Source organism: Callithrix jacchus, chromosome 3, assembly GCF_049354715.1.
Source record: "Callithrix jacchus isolate 240 chromosome 3, calJac240_pri, whole genome shotgun sequence".
Lineage (NCBI taxonomy): Eukaryota > Metazoa > Chordata > Mammalia > Primates > Cebidae > Callithrix > Callithrix jacchus.
The window spans coordinates 115,810,537-115,830,822 of record NC_133504.1 but is presented as its reverse complement, the minus strand read 5'-3'; the positions used below and the strand labels follow the sequence as shown (position 1 = coordinate 115,830,822).

Sequence of the window (20,286 nt, the reverse complement as noted above, 5' to 3'; positions counted from 1 at the left end):
GTCAGATTCGCCAGGGTTGAAATGAAGAAAAAAAAAGCTAAGGTCAGTCAGAGAGAAAGGTCGGGTTACCCATAAAGGGAAACCCATCAGACACACTGGATCTCTCAGCAGAAACCTTACAAGCCAGAAGGGGGAGCGGGGGAGCCAATATTCAACATCCTTAAAGAAAAAAACTTTCAACCTAGAATTTCATATCCAGCCGAACTAAGCTTCATAAGCGAAGGAGAAATAAAATCCTTTATGAAAAAGCAATTGCTGAGAGATCTTGTCACCACCAGACATGCCTTACAAGAGCTCCTGAAAGAAGCACTAACCCTAGAAAGGAACAACCAAAACCAGCCACTCCAAAAATGTACCAATGGTAAAGAGCATCGACATAATGAAGAAACCGCATCAAGTAATGGATAAAACAACCAGCTAGCATCAAAATAGCAGGATCAAATTCATACATAACAATAGTAACATTAAATGTAAATGGGCAAAATGCCCCAATCAAAAGTCATAGACTAGCAAACAGGATAAAAAGTCAAAACCCATAAGTGTGCTGTATCCAGGAAACCCATCTCACATGCAAGGACACACATAGGTTCAAAATAAAGGGATGGAGAAAAATTTACCAAGCAAATGGAGAGCAAAAAAAAAGCAGGAGTTGCAATCCTAGTCTCTGATAAAATAGATTTTAAACCAATAAAGATCAAAAGAGACAAAGAAGGGCATTACATAATGGTAAAAGGATCAATGCAACAAGAAAAGCTAATGATCCTAAATATATATGCACCCAATACAGGAGCAACCAGATACATAAAGCAAGTTCTTAATGACCTACAAAGGGACTTAGACTCCCACACAATAATAGTGGGAGACTTTAAAACTCCACTGCCAATATTAGACAGATCAACAAGATAGAATATTAACAAGAATATCAAGGACTTGAACTCAGATCTGGACCAAGCAAATCTAAAAGACATATACAGAACTCTCCACCCCAAATCCACAGATATACATTCTTCTCAGCACCACATCACACCTTCTCTAAAATTGATCACATAATTGAAAGTAAATCACTCCTCAGCAAATGCAAAAGAATAGAAATCATAACAAACAGTCTCTCAGACCACAATGCAATCAAATTAGAAATCAGGATTAAGAAACTAACTCAGAACTGAACAACTTCATGGAAACTGAACAACTGGCTCTTGAATGTCGACTGTATAAACAATGAAATGAAGGCAGAAATAAAGATGTTCTTCAAAACCAAGAAGAATGAAGACACAACATACCAGAATCTCTGGGACACATTTAAAGCAGTGTCTACAGGAAATTTTATAGCAAAAAAAGTTCACATGAGCAGCAAGGAAAGATGTAAATGTGGCACCCTATCATCAAAATTGAAAGAGCTAGAGGAGCAAAATCAAAAAAACTCAAAAGTTAGCAGAAGACAAGAAATAACTAAGATCAGAACAGAACCGAAGGAGCTAGAGACACAAAAAAAAAAAGCCCTTCAAAAAATCAATAAATTCAGGAGCTGGTTTTTGGAAAGGATCAACAAAATAGATGACGATTAGCCAGATTAATTTTTTAAAAGGAGAATAATCAAATAGATGCAATAAAAAAATGATAAAGTGTACATCACCGCTGATTCCGCAGATATACAAACTACTAGCAGAGATTGCTACAAACAACTCTATGCACACAAACCAGTAAACCTGGAAGAAATGGAAAAATTCCTGAACACTTGCACCCTCCCAAGCCTAAAGCAGAAAGAATTTGAAACCCTGAATAGATGAATAACAAGGGCTGAAGTTGAGGCAGGAAATAATAGCTTACCAACCAAAAAAAGCCCAGGTCCAAATGGGTTCATAGCCAAATTCTACTAGACAAACAAAGAGGAGTTGGTATAACTCCTTCTGAAACTATTCCAAACAATCCAAAAACAGGGAATCCTTCCCAAATCATTTTATGAGACCAACATCATCCTGATACCAAAACCCGGGAGAGACTCAAAAAAAAAAAAACAGAAAACTTCAGGCCAATATCCATGAAGAACAAAGATGCAAAAATCTTCAATAAAATACTGGCAAACTGACTGCAACAACACATCAAGAAGGTTATTCATCACAATCAAGTAGGCTTCATTCCAGGAATGCAAGGCTTGTTCAACATACACAAGTATATAAACATGATCCACCACATAAACAGAACCAAAGACAAAAACCACATGATTATCTCAATTGATGCAGAGAAGGCCTTTGACAAAATTCAACAGCATTTTATGCTAAAATTCTCAATAAACTAGGTATCAACAGAATGTTTCTCAAAATGATACAAGCTATTTATGAGAAACCAACAGCCAATATCATCCTGAATGGGCAAAAACTGGAAGCATTCCCTTTGAAATCTGGCACTAGACAAGAATGCCCTCTCTCACCACTCCTATTCAATATAGTATTGGAAGTTCTAGCCAAAGCAATCAGGCAAGAAAAAGAAATGAAGGGTATTCAGTTAGGAAAGGAGGAAGTCAAATTGTCTCTATTTACAGACAACATGATTGTATATTTAGAAGACCCCATCGTCTCAGCCCAAAATATCCTGAAACTGATAAGCAACTTCAGCAAAGTCTCAGGGAACAAAAACAATGTGCAGAAATCACAACCACTCCTATACACCAAAAACAGACTGAAAGAGAGACAAATCAAGGATGAACTGCCATTCACGATTGTTACAAAGAGAATAAAATACCTAGGAATACAACTAACAAGGAACGTGTAGGACCTCTTCAATGAGAACTACAAACCACTGCTCAAGGAAATAAGAGAGGAAACAAAGAGATGGAAAAACATTCCATGCTGATGGTTAGGAAGAATCAATATTGGGAAAATGACCATAGTACCCAAAGTAATTTACAGATTCAACGCTATCCCCATCAAGCTATGACCCTCTTCACAGAACTGGAAAAAATCAACTTAAACTTCATATGAAACCAAAACAGAGCCCACATACCCAAGACAATCCTAAGCAAAAAGAACAAAGCTGGAGCCATCACACTACTTGACTTCAAACTATACTATAAGACTACAGTAATCAAAACAGCATGGGACTGGTACCAAAACAGAGATATTGACCAATGGAACAGAACAGAGGCCTCGGAGGCAACACAACACATCTACAACCATCAGATCTTTGACAAACCTGACAAAAACAAGCAATGGGGAAAGGATTTCCTGTTTAATAAATCATGCTGGGAAAACTGGCTAGCTATGTGCAGAAAGCAGAAACTGGACCTCATCCTGACACCTTACACTAAAATTAACTCCAGATGGATTAAAGACTTAAACATAAGACCTAACACCATAAAAACCATCGAAGTAAATCTAGGCAAAACCATTCAGGACATAGGAGTACACAAGGACTTCATGACTAAAACACCAAAAGTATTGGCAACAAAAGCCAAAATAGACAAATGGGATCTAATTAAACTCAAGAGCTTCTGCACAGCAAAAGAAATAATCATTAGAGTGAACCAGCAACCAACAGAATGGAAAAAAATGTTTGCAATCTACCCATCTGACAAAGGGCTAATATCCATATCTATGAAGAACTAAAACAGATTTACAAGAAAATAAAAAAAACAAAGAAACACATTCAAAAGTGGGCAAAGGATATGAACAGACACTTTTCAAAAGAAGACATATATGAAGCCAAGAACATATGAAAAAATTCTCATCATCACTGGTCATTAGAGAAATGCAAATAAAAACCACATTGGGATACCACCTCATGCCAGTTAGATGGCTTTCATTAAAAAATCTGGAGACAACAGATGCTGGAGAGGATGTGGAGAAATAGGAACACTTTTACACTGTTGGTGGGTGCGTAAATTAGTTCAACCACTGTTGAAAGCAGTGTGGCCATTCCTCAAGAACCTAGAAACAGAAATTCCATGTGACCCAGCAATCCCATTACTAGGTATATATCCAGAAGATTATAAATTGTTCTATTATAAAGACACATGCACACATATGTTCATTGCAGCACTGTTCACAATAGCAAAGACCTGGAACCAACCCAAATGCCCATCAGTAATAGACTGGACAGGGAGAATGTGGCACATATACACCATGGAATACTATGCAGCCATCAAAAACGATTAGTTCATGTCCTTTGTAGGAACATTGATGAATCTGGAAACCGTCATTCTCAGCAAACTGACACAAGAACAGAAAATCAAACACCGCATGTTCTCACTCACAGATGGGCTTTGAACAATGAGAATACATGGACACAGGGAGGGAAGCATGACAGACTGGGGTCTGATGGGGGGAACAGGGGAGGTACAGTGTTGGGTAGGGAGGTTGGGGAGGGATAACATGGGGAGAAATGCCAGATATAGGTGACTGGGGGATGGAGGCAGCAAACCAAACCACTTTGCCATGTATGTATCTATGCAACAATCCTGCATGTTCTGCACATGTACCCTAGAACCTAAAGTGTAATAAAATATATTTTTAAAATATAAATAATAAAAATTTAGAAGTGAACAATAGAAAAATAATCTAATTACTCATGATAAAAATGGTAGAAAGTAGTGTAATGGTTACCAGAAGCTGGGGAGAGGAGAGCACGGCAGGATAGGGAGAGATTAGTCAAAAGGTACAAAGTTACAGTTAGGAAAAATAATTTCTGATATTGTAAACTGACTATTCTTAAAGATAACCGGTGCTCATTTTCTTCCTTGTCCACTTTAAAGTACTAATCTTTGTGGACCTATAGCTCATGACAAAAATATAGTTGTAGGGCCTCAGTGGGGTCGTGGCCATGTCCACTTGGTGATGGCATACACTCAGGTGGGAGAGAAAGCAGACAGCGATAAAAACTGTTCCAGAGAACAGCCACATAGGATGGAATCACACAAGGACGACAACAAGGTATGCCTTTCGACCTTCATAGTATAACATATAACAGTGCTATGGTCTGAATGTTTGTCCTCCAAAACTCATGTTAAAATTTGGCTGTCATTGTGGCAATGTTAGGAAACGGGACCTTTGGGAAGTGATAGGGACAGGAAGCCTCTGATGTTATGGGTAAGAGTAATGCCATTATAAAAGGGCAAAAACAAATTCAGTCCTCTTTTGGCCTCTTTGCCTTTCCACCTTTTGCCATGTGATGACACAGCAAGAAGGCCCTCACCAAACATCAGTGTCTTGATCTTGGACTTCCCATCCTCCAGAACTGTGAGAAAATAAATTTCTATTCATTAGAAATTAATATGTGGTATTCTGTTATTGCAGCACAAACAGACTAAGATAAATGGCAACTAACATTTATTGAGCATTCAGTCTGTATCAGGCTCTGTTCATTACTTCATATGAGTGATCTCATTTAATCATCATACCATCATTATCCTGATTTTAAAGATGAGGAAACTGAAACTAAGAGAAGTAACTAGTCTAAGGCAACACAGCTAATAAAGTCAGAGCCAGATTCAAATCCAGATCTGTTTGATTCCAAAACTCATTTATTATTTTCAGTAAAAATTCATGTCATAAAACAACATCAAATTGAAAACTAAAACCTGGTATTAACAAACAATATATCCCAAATGGCTAAACTTTACATTTCACTGACTCTCTTAATAGTTTCTATCTAAAAGACATGGTTAAACAAACAAAATTCCTTGAAGTAAATATGTAAATTGGTCCCATAAGATAGTTGACAACAAAGGTCTTCATTCATGTCTCCATAGATCTTTTGTGGCAGGAGGGGGACTATTTCTCACTACAGGGATATGATACCTCTGCTGTGTGTATCCAGACTCTACTTAACTTTCAAACCTCAGTTCATTTCCTTCTTTCATGTATCTTTCTCCTATCATCTGGAAATTACTTCTACTTAATTCCAACAGCTATGCTTAATAAAGGAGAAAGAAGGAAGAAGAAAAAGGAGAATAAAGATGAGAAAGAAGACAGAAGAAGAAAGAGAAGGAGGAGAAGGAAGAGCAGAAGAAGGAAGAAGAGGAGGAGCAGAAGGAGAAAGGAGGAGAAAGCAGATTAAGGAAGAGGAGGAGGAGCAGGAAGAAAAAGAAGGAGGAGGAAGAGGAGTGGGAGGGGGGACAGGGAGGAGGAGTAGTTCATACCTCACATAGCCTGTAATAATTAACTCAAAATGGATCATTGACCTAAATGTAAAGCTGAGAAATTTTTATGAGAAAATACAGGAGAAAATCTTTGAGGCCTTGGGTTAAATAATAATTTCTTAGATATTATATAAAAAGAAAAAACGATAAATTGAACCTCATCAAAACTCAAAACTTTTATTTGTCAAAACACTCTGTTAAGAGAATGAATTAAGACAAACCACAGACTGGGAAAAATACTTGCAAATCACTTATCTGATAAAGTACTTGTATTCAGGGTTTGGGTTGGTTTGTTTTGTTTTGTTTTGTTTTGTTTTGGTTTGGTTTGGTTTGGTTTTTTGAAACAGTCTCGCTCTGTCACCCAGGCTGGAGTGAAGGGACGCAACCTCAGCTCACTGCAATTTCCACCTCCCAGGTTCAAGCGATCCTCCTTTCTCAGCCTCCTGAATAGCTGGTACTAAAGATGCACACCGGCACACCCAGCTAATTTTTTGTATTTTTAGTAGAGACAGGTTTCACCATATTGGCTAGGATGGTCTCAATCTCTTGACCTTGTGATCTGCCAGCCTCGGCCCCCCAAAGTGTTGGGATTACAGGCGTGAGCCACTGTGCCTAGCCATATTTTTTTAACTCTCAAAATAATAATCAGGGAAATAATTTGGCAAATAATTTGAACAGGTACTTCACCAAAGAAGTGATGGATGACAAATAAGCTCACGATAGGATGCTCAACATCATTAGTCATTAAGGAAATACAAATTAAAGTCACAATGAGATATCTCTCTATACGTATTAGAATGGCTAAAATTTTTAAATCTGACCATCCCAAGTGCTACCAAGCATGCGAAGGAACTGGAATGCTCACACACTGCTAATAGAAATATATAATGAAACTACCACTTTGGAAAACAATTTGATGATATCTTAAACAGCAAACATACACCTATTACATGAGCTGGCCATTCCACTTCTAGGTATTACCAAAGAGAAATGAAAGTATATGTCCATTTGTACATGAATATTCACAGCAACTTTATTTGTAAGAGCTAAAGCTATATATAACCCAATGTTCATCAGTAGGTAAATGGATAAGCCAACTATGGCACATTCACACAATAAAATACTCTCAGCAAAATAAAGAATAAAATACTTATACACATTACAACATGGGTGAATAATAACTAATGAGGGAAAGAAACGAGAAAAAATGACTATAAATTGCATGGTTTCATTGATAGAAAATTCTGGAAAATACAAACTCCTAGTGACAGAGGACAAATCAGTGACTTCTTGGTGGTAAAGTTGAGGTACCCATGGAAAGATTATAACTGAGCCGGGGAAACTTCTGAGGGTGATGGGCAAGTTCATTTTCTTGATTGTGGTAACAGATTTATATGTATACGCCAATATTAAAATCTATCAAGTTGCACAATTCCCAGCAATTTTATACTTTTACAGCAATTTATTGTATGTCAATTATGCTCCAATAAAGCTTTTATAAAATAATGAGTGTTGATGTTAAAACAAACTAAGAAGAAAAAGCTAGGACTAGGTCATAAATTAATTTTTTCCTACCACAGTTATAAACAAATAGTATGCACTTACATAGTATAGTGAACACATGGATTTAATTGAAGGGATGATTTTTGCTATTTTTCCAATAGATACATTTGAAAGGCATAATGTTTTCATTTTTCTAAAATTTGATTCATATTCTAAATAAGGTACAAGTAATCTTAATTTTTAAAAGGCAGTACCAAAAGAGATTTCAAGTGTTTCCAAAAGACAGTCAAACTGAGACAAAAATAATAGAGAAAATAAAATTAGCACTCTATTTGCAAGAATAAGCTAAATAGTATTTCAAATAATCCTGAAGTGAAATAAAGCTTTACCAGATAAAATTTTGCTAAACATAATTCAGAAGGATGATTTATATTTTATCTCAGAGTTTTTACCTAAGAGTCTCAAGGTTTACTTTTCTAAATCTTATCCTTTCCCGAATTTTTTTTTAATCATGAGTGGACAGGGACAACATTAAATACTGGTTCCAAGATAATGAAGTGATTGTTTATATTTGAAACATACCTCGAGGAGGGATCCAAGATGGCCAATTAGGAGCAGCTCAGGATTACAGCTCCCACTGAAAGCATGGAGGGTGAGTGGATGCCGCATTTCCAGATGGATTTTTATTGCCCACAGACCAGGAGATTCCCAGGCAGAGAAGCCCCACGGGTCACCACTGTGGCTGGTTTGGCTGGTGTGGCTGTTTGGCTGGTGTGGCTGTTTTGCCAGCACCCCAGCGCAGCAGTTCTCCAAACAAAATCCAAGGGTCCGGGCGCCGTATTAGCTGGCAACTGGAGCTCCTGCGAGACAGAGTCCCCCATTCATCTGATTAAAAAGGGGACTGAAACAGAGAGCCAGGCCAGGAGGTTCCAGGCAAAAAATCACAATGAATCTGAGTGTGGCTGTTTCAGCCGGTGCAATGGATTGCCACATGGAAAATCACACAGATCCCGGTGCCTTTTCAACAGGCAACTGGAACACCTGGGAGACAGAGTCAACTGTTCCACTAAAACAATCACAAAAGGGCTCTGAGGCAGGGAGCCAGGTAATCAGGCTTGCTGGTCACACCCCCCACAAAAAAACAGCAATCAGAAGTGTTCTGGATTGAGAGAAATAAAGGGTATTCGAATAGGAAAGGAGGAAGTCAAATTGTCTCTATTTGCAGATAACATGATTGTATATCTAGAAGACCCCATCGTCTCAGCCCAAAATTTCCTGAAACTAATAAGCAACTTCAGCAGTCTCAGGATACAAAAATCAATGTGCGAAAATCACAAGCATTCCTATACACCAATAACAGACTTAAAGAGAGCCAAATCAAGAATGAACTGCCATTCACAATTGCTACAAAGAGAATAAAATACCTAGGAATACAAGTAACAAGGAAAGTAAAGGACCTCTTCAAGGAGAACTACGAACCACTACTCAACAAAATAAGAGAGGACACAAACAGATGGAGAAACATTCCATGTTCATGGTTAGGAAGAATCAATATCGTGAAAATGTCCATATTTCCCAACGTAATTTACAGATTCAATGCTATCCCCATCAAGCTACAATGACCTTCACAGAATTGGAAAAAACCACCTTAAACTTCATAAGCAACCAAAAGGGAGCCCACATAGTCAAGTCAATTCTAAGCAAAAAGAACAAAGTGGGACGCATCACTCTATAGGACTTCAAATTATACTACAAGTCTACAGTAATCAAAACAGCATGGTATTGGTACCAAAACAGAGATATAGACCAATGGAACAGAACAGAGGCCTCAGAGGCAACACAACATATCTACAACCATTCGATCTTTGACAAACCTCACAAAAACAAGCAATGGGGAAAGGATTCCCTGTTTAATAAATGGTGTTGGGAAAACTGGCTGGCCATGTGCAGAAAGCAGAAACTGGACCTCTTCCTGACACCTTACACTAAAATTAACTCCAGGTGGATTAAAGACTTAAACATAAGACCTAACACCATAAAAACCCTAGAAGAAAATCTAGGCAAAACCATTCAGGACATAGGCATAGGCAAGGACTTCATGACCAAAACACCAAAAGCATTGGCAACAAAAGCCAAAATAGACAAATGGAACCTAATCAAACTCCACAGCTTCTGCACAGCAAAAGAAACAGTCATTAGTGTGAATCAGCAACAAACAGAATGTGAAAAAATTTTGTAGTCTACCCATCTGAAAAAGGGCTGGTATCCAGAATCTACAAAGAACTCAAACAGATTTACAAGAAAAAACAAGTCCATTCAAAAGTGGGTGAAGGATATGGACAGACACTTTACAAAAGAAGGCATACATGAAGCCAACAAACATATGAAAAAATGCTCATCATCACTGGTCATTAAAGAAATGCAAATCAAAACTACATTGAGATACCATCTCACGCCAGTTAGAATGCAATCATTAAAAAATCTGGAGACAGCAGATGCTGGAGAGGATGTGGAGGAATAGGAACACATTTACACTGTTGATGGGAGTGTAAATTAGTTGAACCATTGTGCAAGACAGTGTGGCGATTCCTCAAGGGCCTAGATATAGAAATTCCATTTGACCCAGCAATCCCATTACTGGGTATATATCCAAAGGATTATAAATTCTTCTACTATAAGGACACATGCACACAAATGTTTATTGCAGCACTGTTCACAATCGCAAAGACCTGGAACCAACCCAAATGCCCATCGATGATAGACTGGTTAGGGAAAATGTGGCACATATACACCATGGAATACTATGCAGCCATCAAAAACAATGAGTTCACGTCCTTTGTAGGAACATGGATGAACCTGGAAACCATCATTCTCGGCAAACTGACATAAGGACAGAAAACCAAACATTGCATGTTCTCACTCATAGGCGGGTGTTGAACAATGAGAACACATGGACCCAGGGAAGGGAGCATCTCACACTGGGGTCTGTAGGGGGGAAATAGGGGAGTAACAGCAGGGGGTGGGGAGTTGGGGAGATATAGCATGGGGAGAAATGCCAGATATAAGTGATGGGGAGGAAGGCAACAAATCACACTGCCATGTGTGTACCTATGCAACAATCTTGCACATTCTTCGCATGCACCCGAAAACCTAAAATGCAATAAAAAAAAGAAATGTACCTCAAAGTCCATCAGAATTTTAAGAAGGCCTTCAAAAAACTCAAAGGTGAGAAATAATTCAGATTTTTTTTTTAATTCAAACAGCATTTATAGCCCTCAAAATGATTGTTACAAGCTGGTGATATTTCATCAGTGTACCCAATAGAGAAAAAAGTCTCTCTGTATTTTCTTGTATCCAAATAGTTTATGAAGACTCATAATTCAGCAACTCATTTTTTAATTGAACCCTAGAGTTTTACACATTTAACTAACTCTAGTTGGGATCCTCCAGGTTTGAAGGCAAGTTTGCCAGCCTTGAGTAACGGGAAAAGCACATGTAATCTTCTTCTGATAAGCATTACAAGCTGTAGGTTAAGCACTCCATAATATTCATTGAAAATGAGGGACTTAGAATAAAATGTTCTAATGTCACCATCATTTTGTGAGTATGTCTAAAAAGACAGTGTAATTTCAGCACCATGGACAGTCACCATGGGTAGGAAAGGCCACTGAAAAGGAGAAAAGCTAAAAGGGTTGTTTAAAAAGTTATTGTAGCAAAAGTTTATGGATAGTTTTGCCTTTGGTTTTGTTTTTTGAGACAGGGTCTAACTCTGTCATCCAGGTGAAATGCAAAGGCAAGATCTCAGCTCACTGAAACTTCTGCCTCCCAGGCTCAAGTGATCCTCCCACCTCAGCCTCTGGAGTAGTTAGGACTACAGGCACACATCACCACACTCAGCTTATTTTTTGTATTTTTTGTAGAGATAGAGTTTCACCATGTTGTCCAGTCTGATCTCAAACTCCTGGGCTCAAGTGATCCACCCACCTCGGCCTCCCAAAGTGCTGGGATTATAAGCATGAGCCACACCTGGCCGATAGCTCTAATATTTCAATTTAATGTGATGTTTATGGTAATAAGAAAATTTTTCTATTTTGATTGTTTGTAACACCTTTCAAAATAATCAACATATTGGAATAAAACAAACTATTTGCCTTGAGAAGAAAACCTCCTGTATTTACTATCTAACTGTTTCAATTAATGATGATTAAAGATTTGTACAGAAAATGCCTCAGGAAATAAAAATGAACACACAAAAAATTCCCCAAAAAAAGTGAAGTAAATGCATTAAATTTTGTTTCTGTACTCCTTGGTTGAATGTTACTAGTAACTTGATCAGTTTTAACTGTATCAACTTAAAAAGTCAGATATACACAAATATTTTTAATCAATTTAAACAATGTTAAAGTTGCTATCACAATATATCTTAGAATTTACAATCATTGTCACCCTAAACTATTTGAGGGCCCAGTGCTTCTCCAGAGAAGGGGAAATCACATTAGGGATACTAGCATTCCTTCCTATCCACCCTCAATATTTAAAGCAAATGTAATCAGGTTAACATGAGAGTCAAATCTGAAAACCTCCAAGGCCAAAGAGGAAGAGGGAAGGAGCCTATCAAAAAAAAAAAAAAAAAAAGCATCTTGGTGCCTCACACCTGTAATCCCAACACTTTGGGACGTTGAGGCGGGCAGATTACTTTAGGTCAGGAGTTCAAGACCAGCCTGGCCAATGTGGTGAAACCCAGTCTCTGCTAAAAATTAGCCAGGAGTGGTGGTGCACGCTGTAATCTCAGCTACTTGGAAGGCTGAGGCAGGAGAATCGCTGGAACCTCGAAGGCAGAGGTTGCAGTGGGCTGAGATCACACTCCAGCCTAGGCAACAAAGCAAGATTGTCTCAAAAAAAAAAAACTCTTATATCCTTAAGTATGTACACTCATGAAATAGAATATCATTCAAGTTTTCTTAGTGATGATGAAAGAGACAGTGGAAGGGAAGACATGTGGAAAAAAGAAGGTATGGTTTTATGCATTCATTCATTCATACATTCATTTTACAAGCTTGCTCTCTGGAAAACACTGCTATGTGCTGGGGATCCAACAATGAAAAAATAGATACAGTTATGACTTTGTAACATTGAAATTTTTGCTTGGACAGTAACTTCACATTTGTTGAAGTGTGGAAGGAAGAAAGTGAATCTAGGGATAGCAAGAAAGCTTGCAACATCTTTTCTGAGAAAGAGCTTTCTACTCTTAAAAGACAGAAAGGAAAAAGAGTAAAAAAAGAAAAAGAAATACCTGTGCATTTTTACAGGTGGGAGTTTTTCCTGGCCCTTATCAGTTTAGAAGGAAGAAAGGAAGAAGAAAGAGAGACAAACATATGCATATAGTGACTTCACCTACTCTCACATATGGCCCAGTCTGAGTCCTGCAACCTGTTAGGTCTGTGTTCTTCCACCTTTGGGTCCAGTGGGGGAAGAGAACTAATTTGATAAGATGAAATGGCATTGGTCACCCTCCCTACAGGATAATGGTATAACTTTCTATTCAACTTTCTTTTTAAAGGAAATGCCATGATCACAATATAATTTTTACATTTGAGTAAACATATGCTTGCCCATTATCTTTTCTACAGATCTTTCTTAGAAAGCTTCACCATTCAAAATATAATCAAGTCAGTGCTGATATTAAAAAGACAAGAACTCATATATGATGTTTTAAAGGAAATAGAATATATTTGCATTACACAGAAGCAAACTTTAGAGTTTAAAATTCTAACATATGCATTTAATATAGTAATGTGTACTCTAATGTTACTATATAATTCTGCAATAGAAAGCAGAATTAGAGCAAAGTTCATCTTAGTACATTATAAAAATGCGAGAAAACTAGCACATCGACTGGTGTGAGTGACTGTTGTTATGCATCAGTATAAAAGTATAAAAACTAAATCCAATATACAGATTATGTTAATTAATTTTTGAGGTTTTATGCACAACAAAAGTGATTGTTTCATAGTAAAATTGATTCAAATCATCATATTATCGATTTGTTTATGTAAACAGTTTCACTTTTTAATTTATTAAAGAGATAATATTGAATTGATAATCCAATTGGGTTTTCTAGATACAAACCCAAATAGAAAAAATTGTCACCACACTCTCACACAATATATAGCAAAATAATAGTCCCGATGCATAAGCCATCTAGCCTAGCAACTATGAGATGGATAAAACACAGATTAGACCAAACCTACCTACCAATCTACTTTCTCCTTCCTTCCTTCCTTCCTTCCTTCCTAAATCCTTTTTTCCTACTTCCTTCCTTCCTTCCCTCCCTCCCTCCCTCCTTTCCTCCTTCCTTCCTTCCTTTTTTTTTTGACACGGGGTCTCTCTTACCCTGTTGCCCAGGCTGCAATGCAGTGGTGCAGTGGTTCACTGCAGCCTCAACCTCCCAGCCTCAAGCAATCCTATTACCTCAGCCATCTGAATAGCTGGGGCTACAGGCATGCACCACCAGGTCCAGCTAATTTTTTTTACTATATATATATATATACATATATATATATATATATATACATTTTTTTTTTTTAGAGATAGGGTCTCACTACATTGCCCAGGCTGGTCTCACACTCCTGGACTCAAGCAGTTCTCCTGCCTTAGCCTCCATAAGTGCTAAGATTACAGACATGAGCCACCATACCCAGCCCAAACTCCCTTTCTTATTCCTGAAATACTGATATAACACTTACTGTGGTTTCATTTATTTATTTGCCAAACATTTACTAAACAATTATCATTTTCCCTGCCTACATGTAAAAGGTAGAAGAGACTGTTTAAAAAATGTAAATTTTCATCCTCGACTTCAGGGCCCTACCCTTTAATTGAAGGGGTTATCTATAGGACCTAACAGTTGGCTTACACAGAAAATTTTACCCTGTTTACTTTTCTTTTATCTTTTTTTATTATTATACTCTAAGTTCTGGGGTACATGTGCAGATTGTGCAGGATTGTTATATAGGTATACACATGCCATGGGTGGTTTGCTGCATCCATGCCCCTGTCATCTACATTAGGTATTTTTCCTAATGTTATCTCTCCCCAATTCCCCCACCCCCTGCTATCCCTCCCCTAGCTCTCCCATCCCCCAGCATGCCCTGATGTGTGATGCTCCCCTCCCTATGTCCATGTGTTCTCATTGTTCAACATCCACTTATGAGTGAGAACATGCGGTGTTTGGTTTTCTGTTCTTGTATCAGTTTTGAGTATTGTCTCTACCCTATCTCCCTCGCATTAGGCTGTTATGTTAAGGGCAGAAACACTGACACTTTCTGTGTAATAGCCACTCTAATTATCAGGGTGCACATACCACATACACAATAGAAAATACAGTATTTTTCTAATATGAAAGAGTGAAGTGAGACTAGTTCCCTGGAAACTCTTTAAATAATAAAATCTATTTGGGAACTGGGATTCCTTTCTAAATGTTTTTATAATTTATCACTCACCACAAGTATAAGTTACATTTTCTAAAGCAAAAAGTACTATGCAGGAAAAAATTCTCTTATGAATAAACAAATTTAAACAGTGTCAATATCATCATAACATTGTTTTGTTTGGCCAAGTTGACATGACAGGTGATTTATTGTAAACTTAAATTCCTCACTTGCACTTAATTCCCCTTTCAAAAACAAATCGAAATCCATAACCACTAGCTTTAGAGTCATGAGATGAGATTTAAGACCCATATTTGCCACACACTAGTTACTATGGTCTGAATATGTAAGTCCTTCTGAAATTCATACATTAAAATCTTCAACCCCAAGTTGATTGAGTTAGGAAATTGGGACTTTGGGAGGTGACTGGGTCATGGGATCAGAGCTCTCAGGAGTGGCATTTGTGCTTTTACAAAAAAGGCCTAAGAGAGTCTCCTTAACTTTTCCATCAAGTGAGGTTAAACTGAAAGACAGCTTCTGTGAGGACCCACAGAATCTGTTGGCACCTTGATTTTGAACTTCCCAGCCTCCAGAGCTGAGAGAAATAAATTTCAGTTAATTATAATGCTAAGTTATGGTATATTTTGTGGTAGCAGTACAATGAACCAATATACTGGTTGTCTGACCTTGGGCAACTCAGATCTAACTTCTTGGGGATTCAAATTCCTCACTTGCAAGTTAAGAAGTAGGGATGCAATGATTTTGTGTTCTACTACATCTGTAAACACTCTACTGTTTTAAAACTGACATTTACAGAAGCTCTAATAATATATTCATTCAACCCAAATCACTTTTCATTTAACTACGAACGGCAACCCAAACAAGTTACATCATTATATATCATTCTTGTGAATTCATGTTGTGAATTTATCTACTTTTACATGCATATATAATGAAGCACACAGCATTTTAATGAATTGACAGAATTGATGACAAACCAGTCATTCAGATGGTCACTTAGATCTTTCAGGAAGTTGCTACTGTTCCTCTATCATTCAGTATTCTGGTAGGAAACAGATGTTATATTTGAATTAGGTAGCTTAAGGAAAATTCAATGAAACTTTGACTCTTTACAAAGATACAGGAAAGGCATAGGAAAACCATAAGACATCGTGCAGTATTTTAAGGCAAGTAACATGCTTACCAACCCTAAAGTAGCAAGAGAAGGGAGAATAACAGGAAACTGGAGAGAGGCTATGTGATGAGGACCACTTTACAAGAGATGTGATCTTAGGTAGAGGGACACAGCCAGCCTAAGGAGATCCCACATGTAGGGAGTAGTGGTAACAAATGTCTTGCCTGCCCAGTCTTCACTGCCTCCAGTCTCTCTCAGCAAAACTCCTCATTGGCCAAACCCAATTAGAAACTGAGGCCAAGAGAACTCTACTGCTGTATTTCATGCAGGTTAGCATCCTGGAACTTGTGGTGGGGAAGGTCAAGAACTGCAGTGCTAAAGGAAATACCTAACACAATCCTCTTCCCTCTACTTATAAATGGGCTAGATTCTCCAAGAGCTTCTTTAATGATGTCATAAGTGCAAACTACTTGTCCAGTGAGCTCATGTAATGTGTTAGATCCCTTCCAAATTCTGACTATGTATTTAATGTTCAAATAATCTTTATTCTAACACCAAGAGCCTATTAGAACCCTTTAAGGTAGTCATCTGGGATAATTTTAGATCTCCACAGGTTTGCACAAAGAATGTAAGCATACCAACTGCTTAAGTTGGAAGAAATGTCAACGCTATAGTAAAGATTGATTTTCTATACTCTGTCTCTAATTAGTTGCTCTGGACATCAATGGGTTGCACAAAATGAGCTATAATGATTTCTCTGTTTAAGTAGCTCCAGCAAACCAGAAAGTTTGAAGCACAGCATTATTAACTCTTTGATGAGCTATGCATGAGGAGCCATGCCAAGCTGTAAACAACATCAAAATGCTCTAGGGGATAGCAGAATAAAAGTGAACAATAGGAGGAGGGACTCCAAAAGCAGGTTTCATTTAAACCTCTAGTCTAGGAAAGACAAGGAGCACATTCATCAATATAGAAAGAAAAATATTGCTAACTGCATATTGCTGCTATGTGCCAGGGGCTGAGTGAAAGCTGTGTTTTCACATCATATCTCATTTAATGTGCAGCACAGTCCAGTGAGTGTTTTCATTTAGAGCATTTTACATATGAGGAAAGTAATTTGCCTAAGGCACTACAAAACAAAATCAGAAAATCCAATAAAGAACCGTTATTTGAAAAAGGTTTTACAATCAGATACAACCTCAGACATAATCTCGATTTTTTACCATTTTTCATCACTTGTGTCTTAGAAAGTAAAGTAGCGAGATACAAATGATAATATATTCTGCCTATTTATAGCATCAATTTGGAAAAGCATTGTTTCTTCTGTAATGAACTCCTTTTGAAGAAATATTTTAAGTGGTGTCACAGCACTTGGAAGTATGTTGGGAAGAGTTAGCTCATGAAATCTTTACCCTAGAACATACATAGTGGTTTTCTACCACACCTCAGCTCAGAATAGAATGCTATTTTTGTGCTTAGAAATCAAGCCTCCTCAAGCAAACTTGGGGCAGAAACCGCATCTTGTTCTATTTGTAATCCTTACAGCAACAAGCACACATATGGAACACATAATTGGGATTAAGTAAAACTTGTTCAACGAACAATCAGCATAGCACATTGTATGTGGTGGGCAAGAGACTTCACAAAGAAAAACAAACACTGGTTTATTTACCAAGAAAAAGAAAATCAAACCAATCTTCTATCACCACAAGTGCTCTGGAGTCTAATTTGGTTTCCATGTGGGCTGAGGACAAAGTCTATAGTAGGTGTCTTCTCCTAGGCCTTTCTCACTCCCATCACATGTCCACTGAATACCTGCCCCTCCAAAAATGCTAATACACTAGGAATCTGGCTAAACTGTAAATCAAGCCCAGTCATAAAGTAGAAAACAAGAAAAATAAGAAGAGAGGTAGCATCTAATGTTAATAACATGCCAAGCATAGTGCTTAACACTTTGCATATATTTCTTCATTAAACCCTCATAATAACCACTGTCCTCACCTTACAGATGAAGACACTGAAGCTTAGAGATGTTAGGTAGCTTGCCTATGGTCACAAAGATAGTAAGTGTCAGGTGAGAATAATGATTCAAACTTAAACTCTAGAGGATAATCACTAAAGGGCAGCCTTAGATACAGAAGTGGGAAGTGTCACCTTTTTGCTTTGGTGATGTTGAAGTCATCACTGAGATGATTAATGTATATGAGTCTTGCTTGCCTCCTTATATTGGTGAGAGAACACAGTTAACACCTAGGTTACCCTGGAAGGAATGAAGAACTTGGAATCAGAAGACCTAGAGCTCAAGTCCTAGCTCCATTAGTTTCTGCCTGTCGTTATGTCCGTACATTCACCTTACCTCTCTGGATCTCAGCTTCTAAATCTATCAAATGGGAATAATAAAGTATCAAAAGCTGTTAAGAGAGATTTGGTGAAAGTGCTTCAAAATCCACAAAGCAATGTGCCATGAAATGTGTTGATTATTCTCTACCACTGATAATCCTCTCAGTCAGCAGAACAGATGATTCCATAACATAAAATCCTGGGTCATCACCCCAACCAGCTGCACCTTAGGAATGATTTGTCCAGAGAGAAAAATATAACTATTCTTTACAGTTCATAGCTTGGGTACTCTTTATCCAGTGATATAATGAAATCAAAGGAAGAGATGCGGATGGTCAGAAACGACAGATGTGATTTATACTAATGTTGTGAGACAGAAAAGCCTTGGGAATGATTTTGGAAACATATCATTAAAGCTGCTCCTATTTGTATTCACATAAATATGTAAGGCCAGAAATGTAAAGGCCCTTTACTAATGATGAAAATTTTCATTTACATAACAATGACATTTTATGGCATTTAGATGCACCCTGCATTGTCCTAAACTCTATTTGAGATGAAAACCTTATATATTTTAATACTTCATGATTTTCAAAAATTTCATATTAATGATTTCAATTGGTGATGATTTTCTAGTGCTATCTTTTTACTGAATATATGTAAGGTATAAAACGTGATGTTTAGATGTATATATACATAGTGAAATGGTTACTGCTTTCAATCAAATTAATATATCAATCATCTCATACAGTTACCCTTTGTGTGTGGGGGGAGGGGGGTAAGAGCATGTAAAATCTACTCTCTTCACAAAAATGCCATTATTAACTATAATGGCATGTTGTACACTCAGTCTCTAGACTTACTTATCCTACATATCTGCAAGTTTGCATCCTTTGTCCTACATCTTCCCATTTCCTACTCCCACTCCAATCCCTGATAAGCATTACCCTATTAAGAAGGAAAGCTTACATGGAAAAAGGTGGTAAATTAATTATCTGCAAAACTGGTCAAACAATTTTAGACTTAAGCTCTTTTCCAATTGCTAATATTTCTTGATTCCTTGTTCTTTTATTTTCCATCTGTACATAGGATAAAATAGCTCCCTGATATTTCTGTTTCTAGTAAAATAATATATGTAAGATGCTTTGGTAAATTCTAAAGAACCATTAATATTGTTTATTGCCCATCAACTCTGCAAAATGAGAGCATTTCTTAGTCACTCCAACCCACAGCAATTCCAAATCAAAAATGCAACCTAAGGTAGGCCAAGAAAAGTCCCCCCATTCGTCTAGGAAGTATTCACATGTAAGGAAAGTCCACACAACATGCAGAGAGATGGAGCTGCATTGACTAGAAATCCCAAGGGTCTGCCCAGCTGCTTGGACATGCAAACCTGGCACCAAGCAAATAGACTCCTAAAAATCACAGGAGGCACCAGGAGTGCTCACCCAGCCATCTGACATACTCACAGCATCTGGGCATGAGAAAATTGTATTTCCCAAGTCCCTCTTCCCTGCCTCCATCTTCTCCAACCACACATACAAACAATCTGGATAGTCCATAAGGTAGAGGATAATTTTAGGGAGTTCCCCAGGGCTTGACTGGATGCTTTCCAATCATTTCTTTCTGGCCTGTGAAATCAAATGCACTATTTTTTTAGACATGAGAAAAAATGAAATCAGTTTCTATTTGCAGAGTAAGATGGAAAAAATGAAGTTGCACATAGCTATGTCACAGATTCTTAG

At 37.6% G+C, this 20,286-nt stretch overlaps 1 protein-coding gene across 28 annotated transcripts in view; it reads right to left on the bottom strand.

Moving 5' to 3' along the window:
• Window positions 1-20,286, bottom strand: part of RASGEF1B (RasGEF domain family member 1B) — a 655,029-nt gene that overhangs the window by 621,342 nt on the left and 13,401 nt on the right. For 15 of the 28 annotated variants that reach the window (XM_078366994.1, XM_078366997.1, XM_078366977.1 and 12 more), the window contains exon 1: window positions 8,219-8,359. The exons of the other annotated variants lie outside the window; for them this stretch is intronic. Coding sequence is in view for 13 of the 15 variants with exons in the window: in XM_078366977.1 (XP_078223103.1) it covers window positions 8,219-8,305 (87 nt within the window). In the remaining 2 variants the exon portion in view is untranslated. Of the gene's footprint in view, window positions 1-8,218; window positions 8,360-20,286 lie in introns of those variants that run through there. 28 annotated transcript variants of the gene reach the window in all.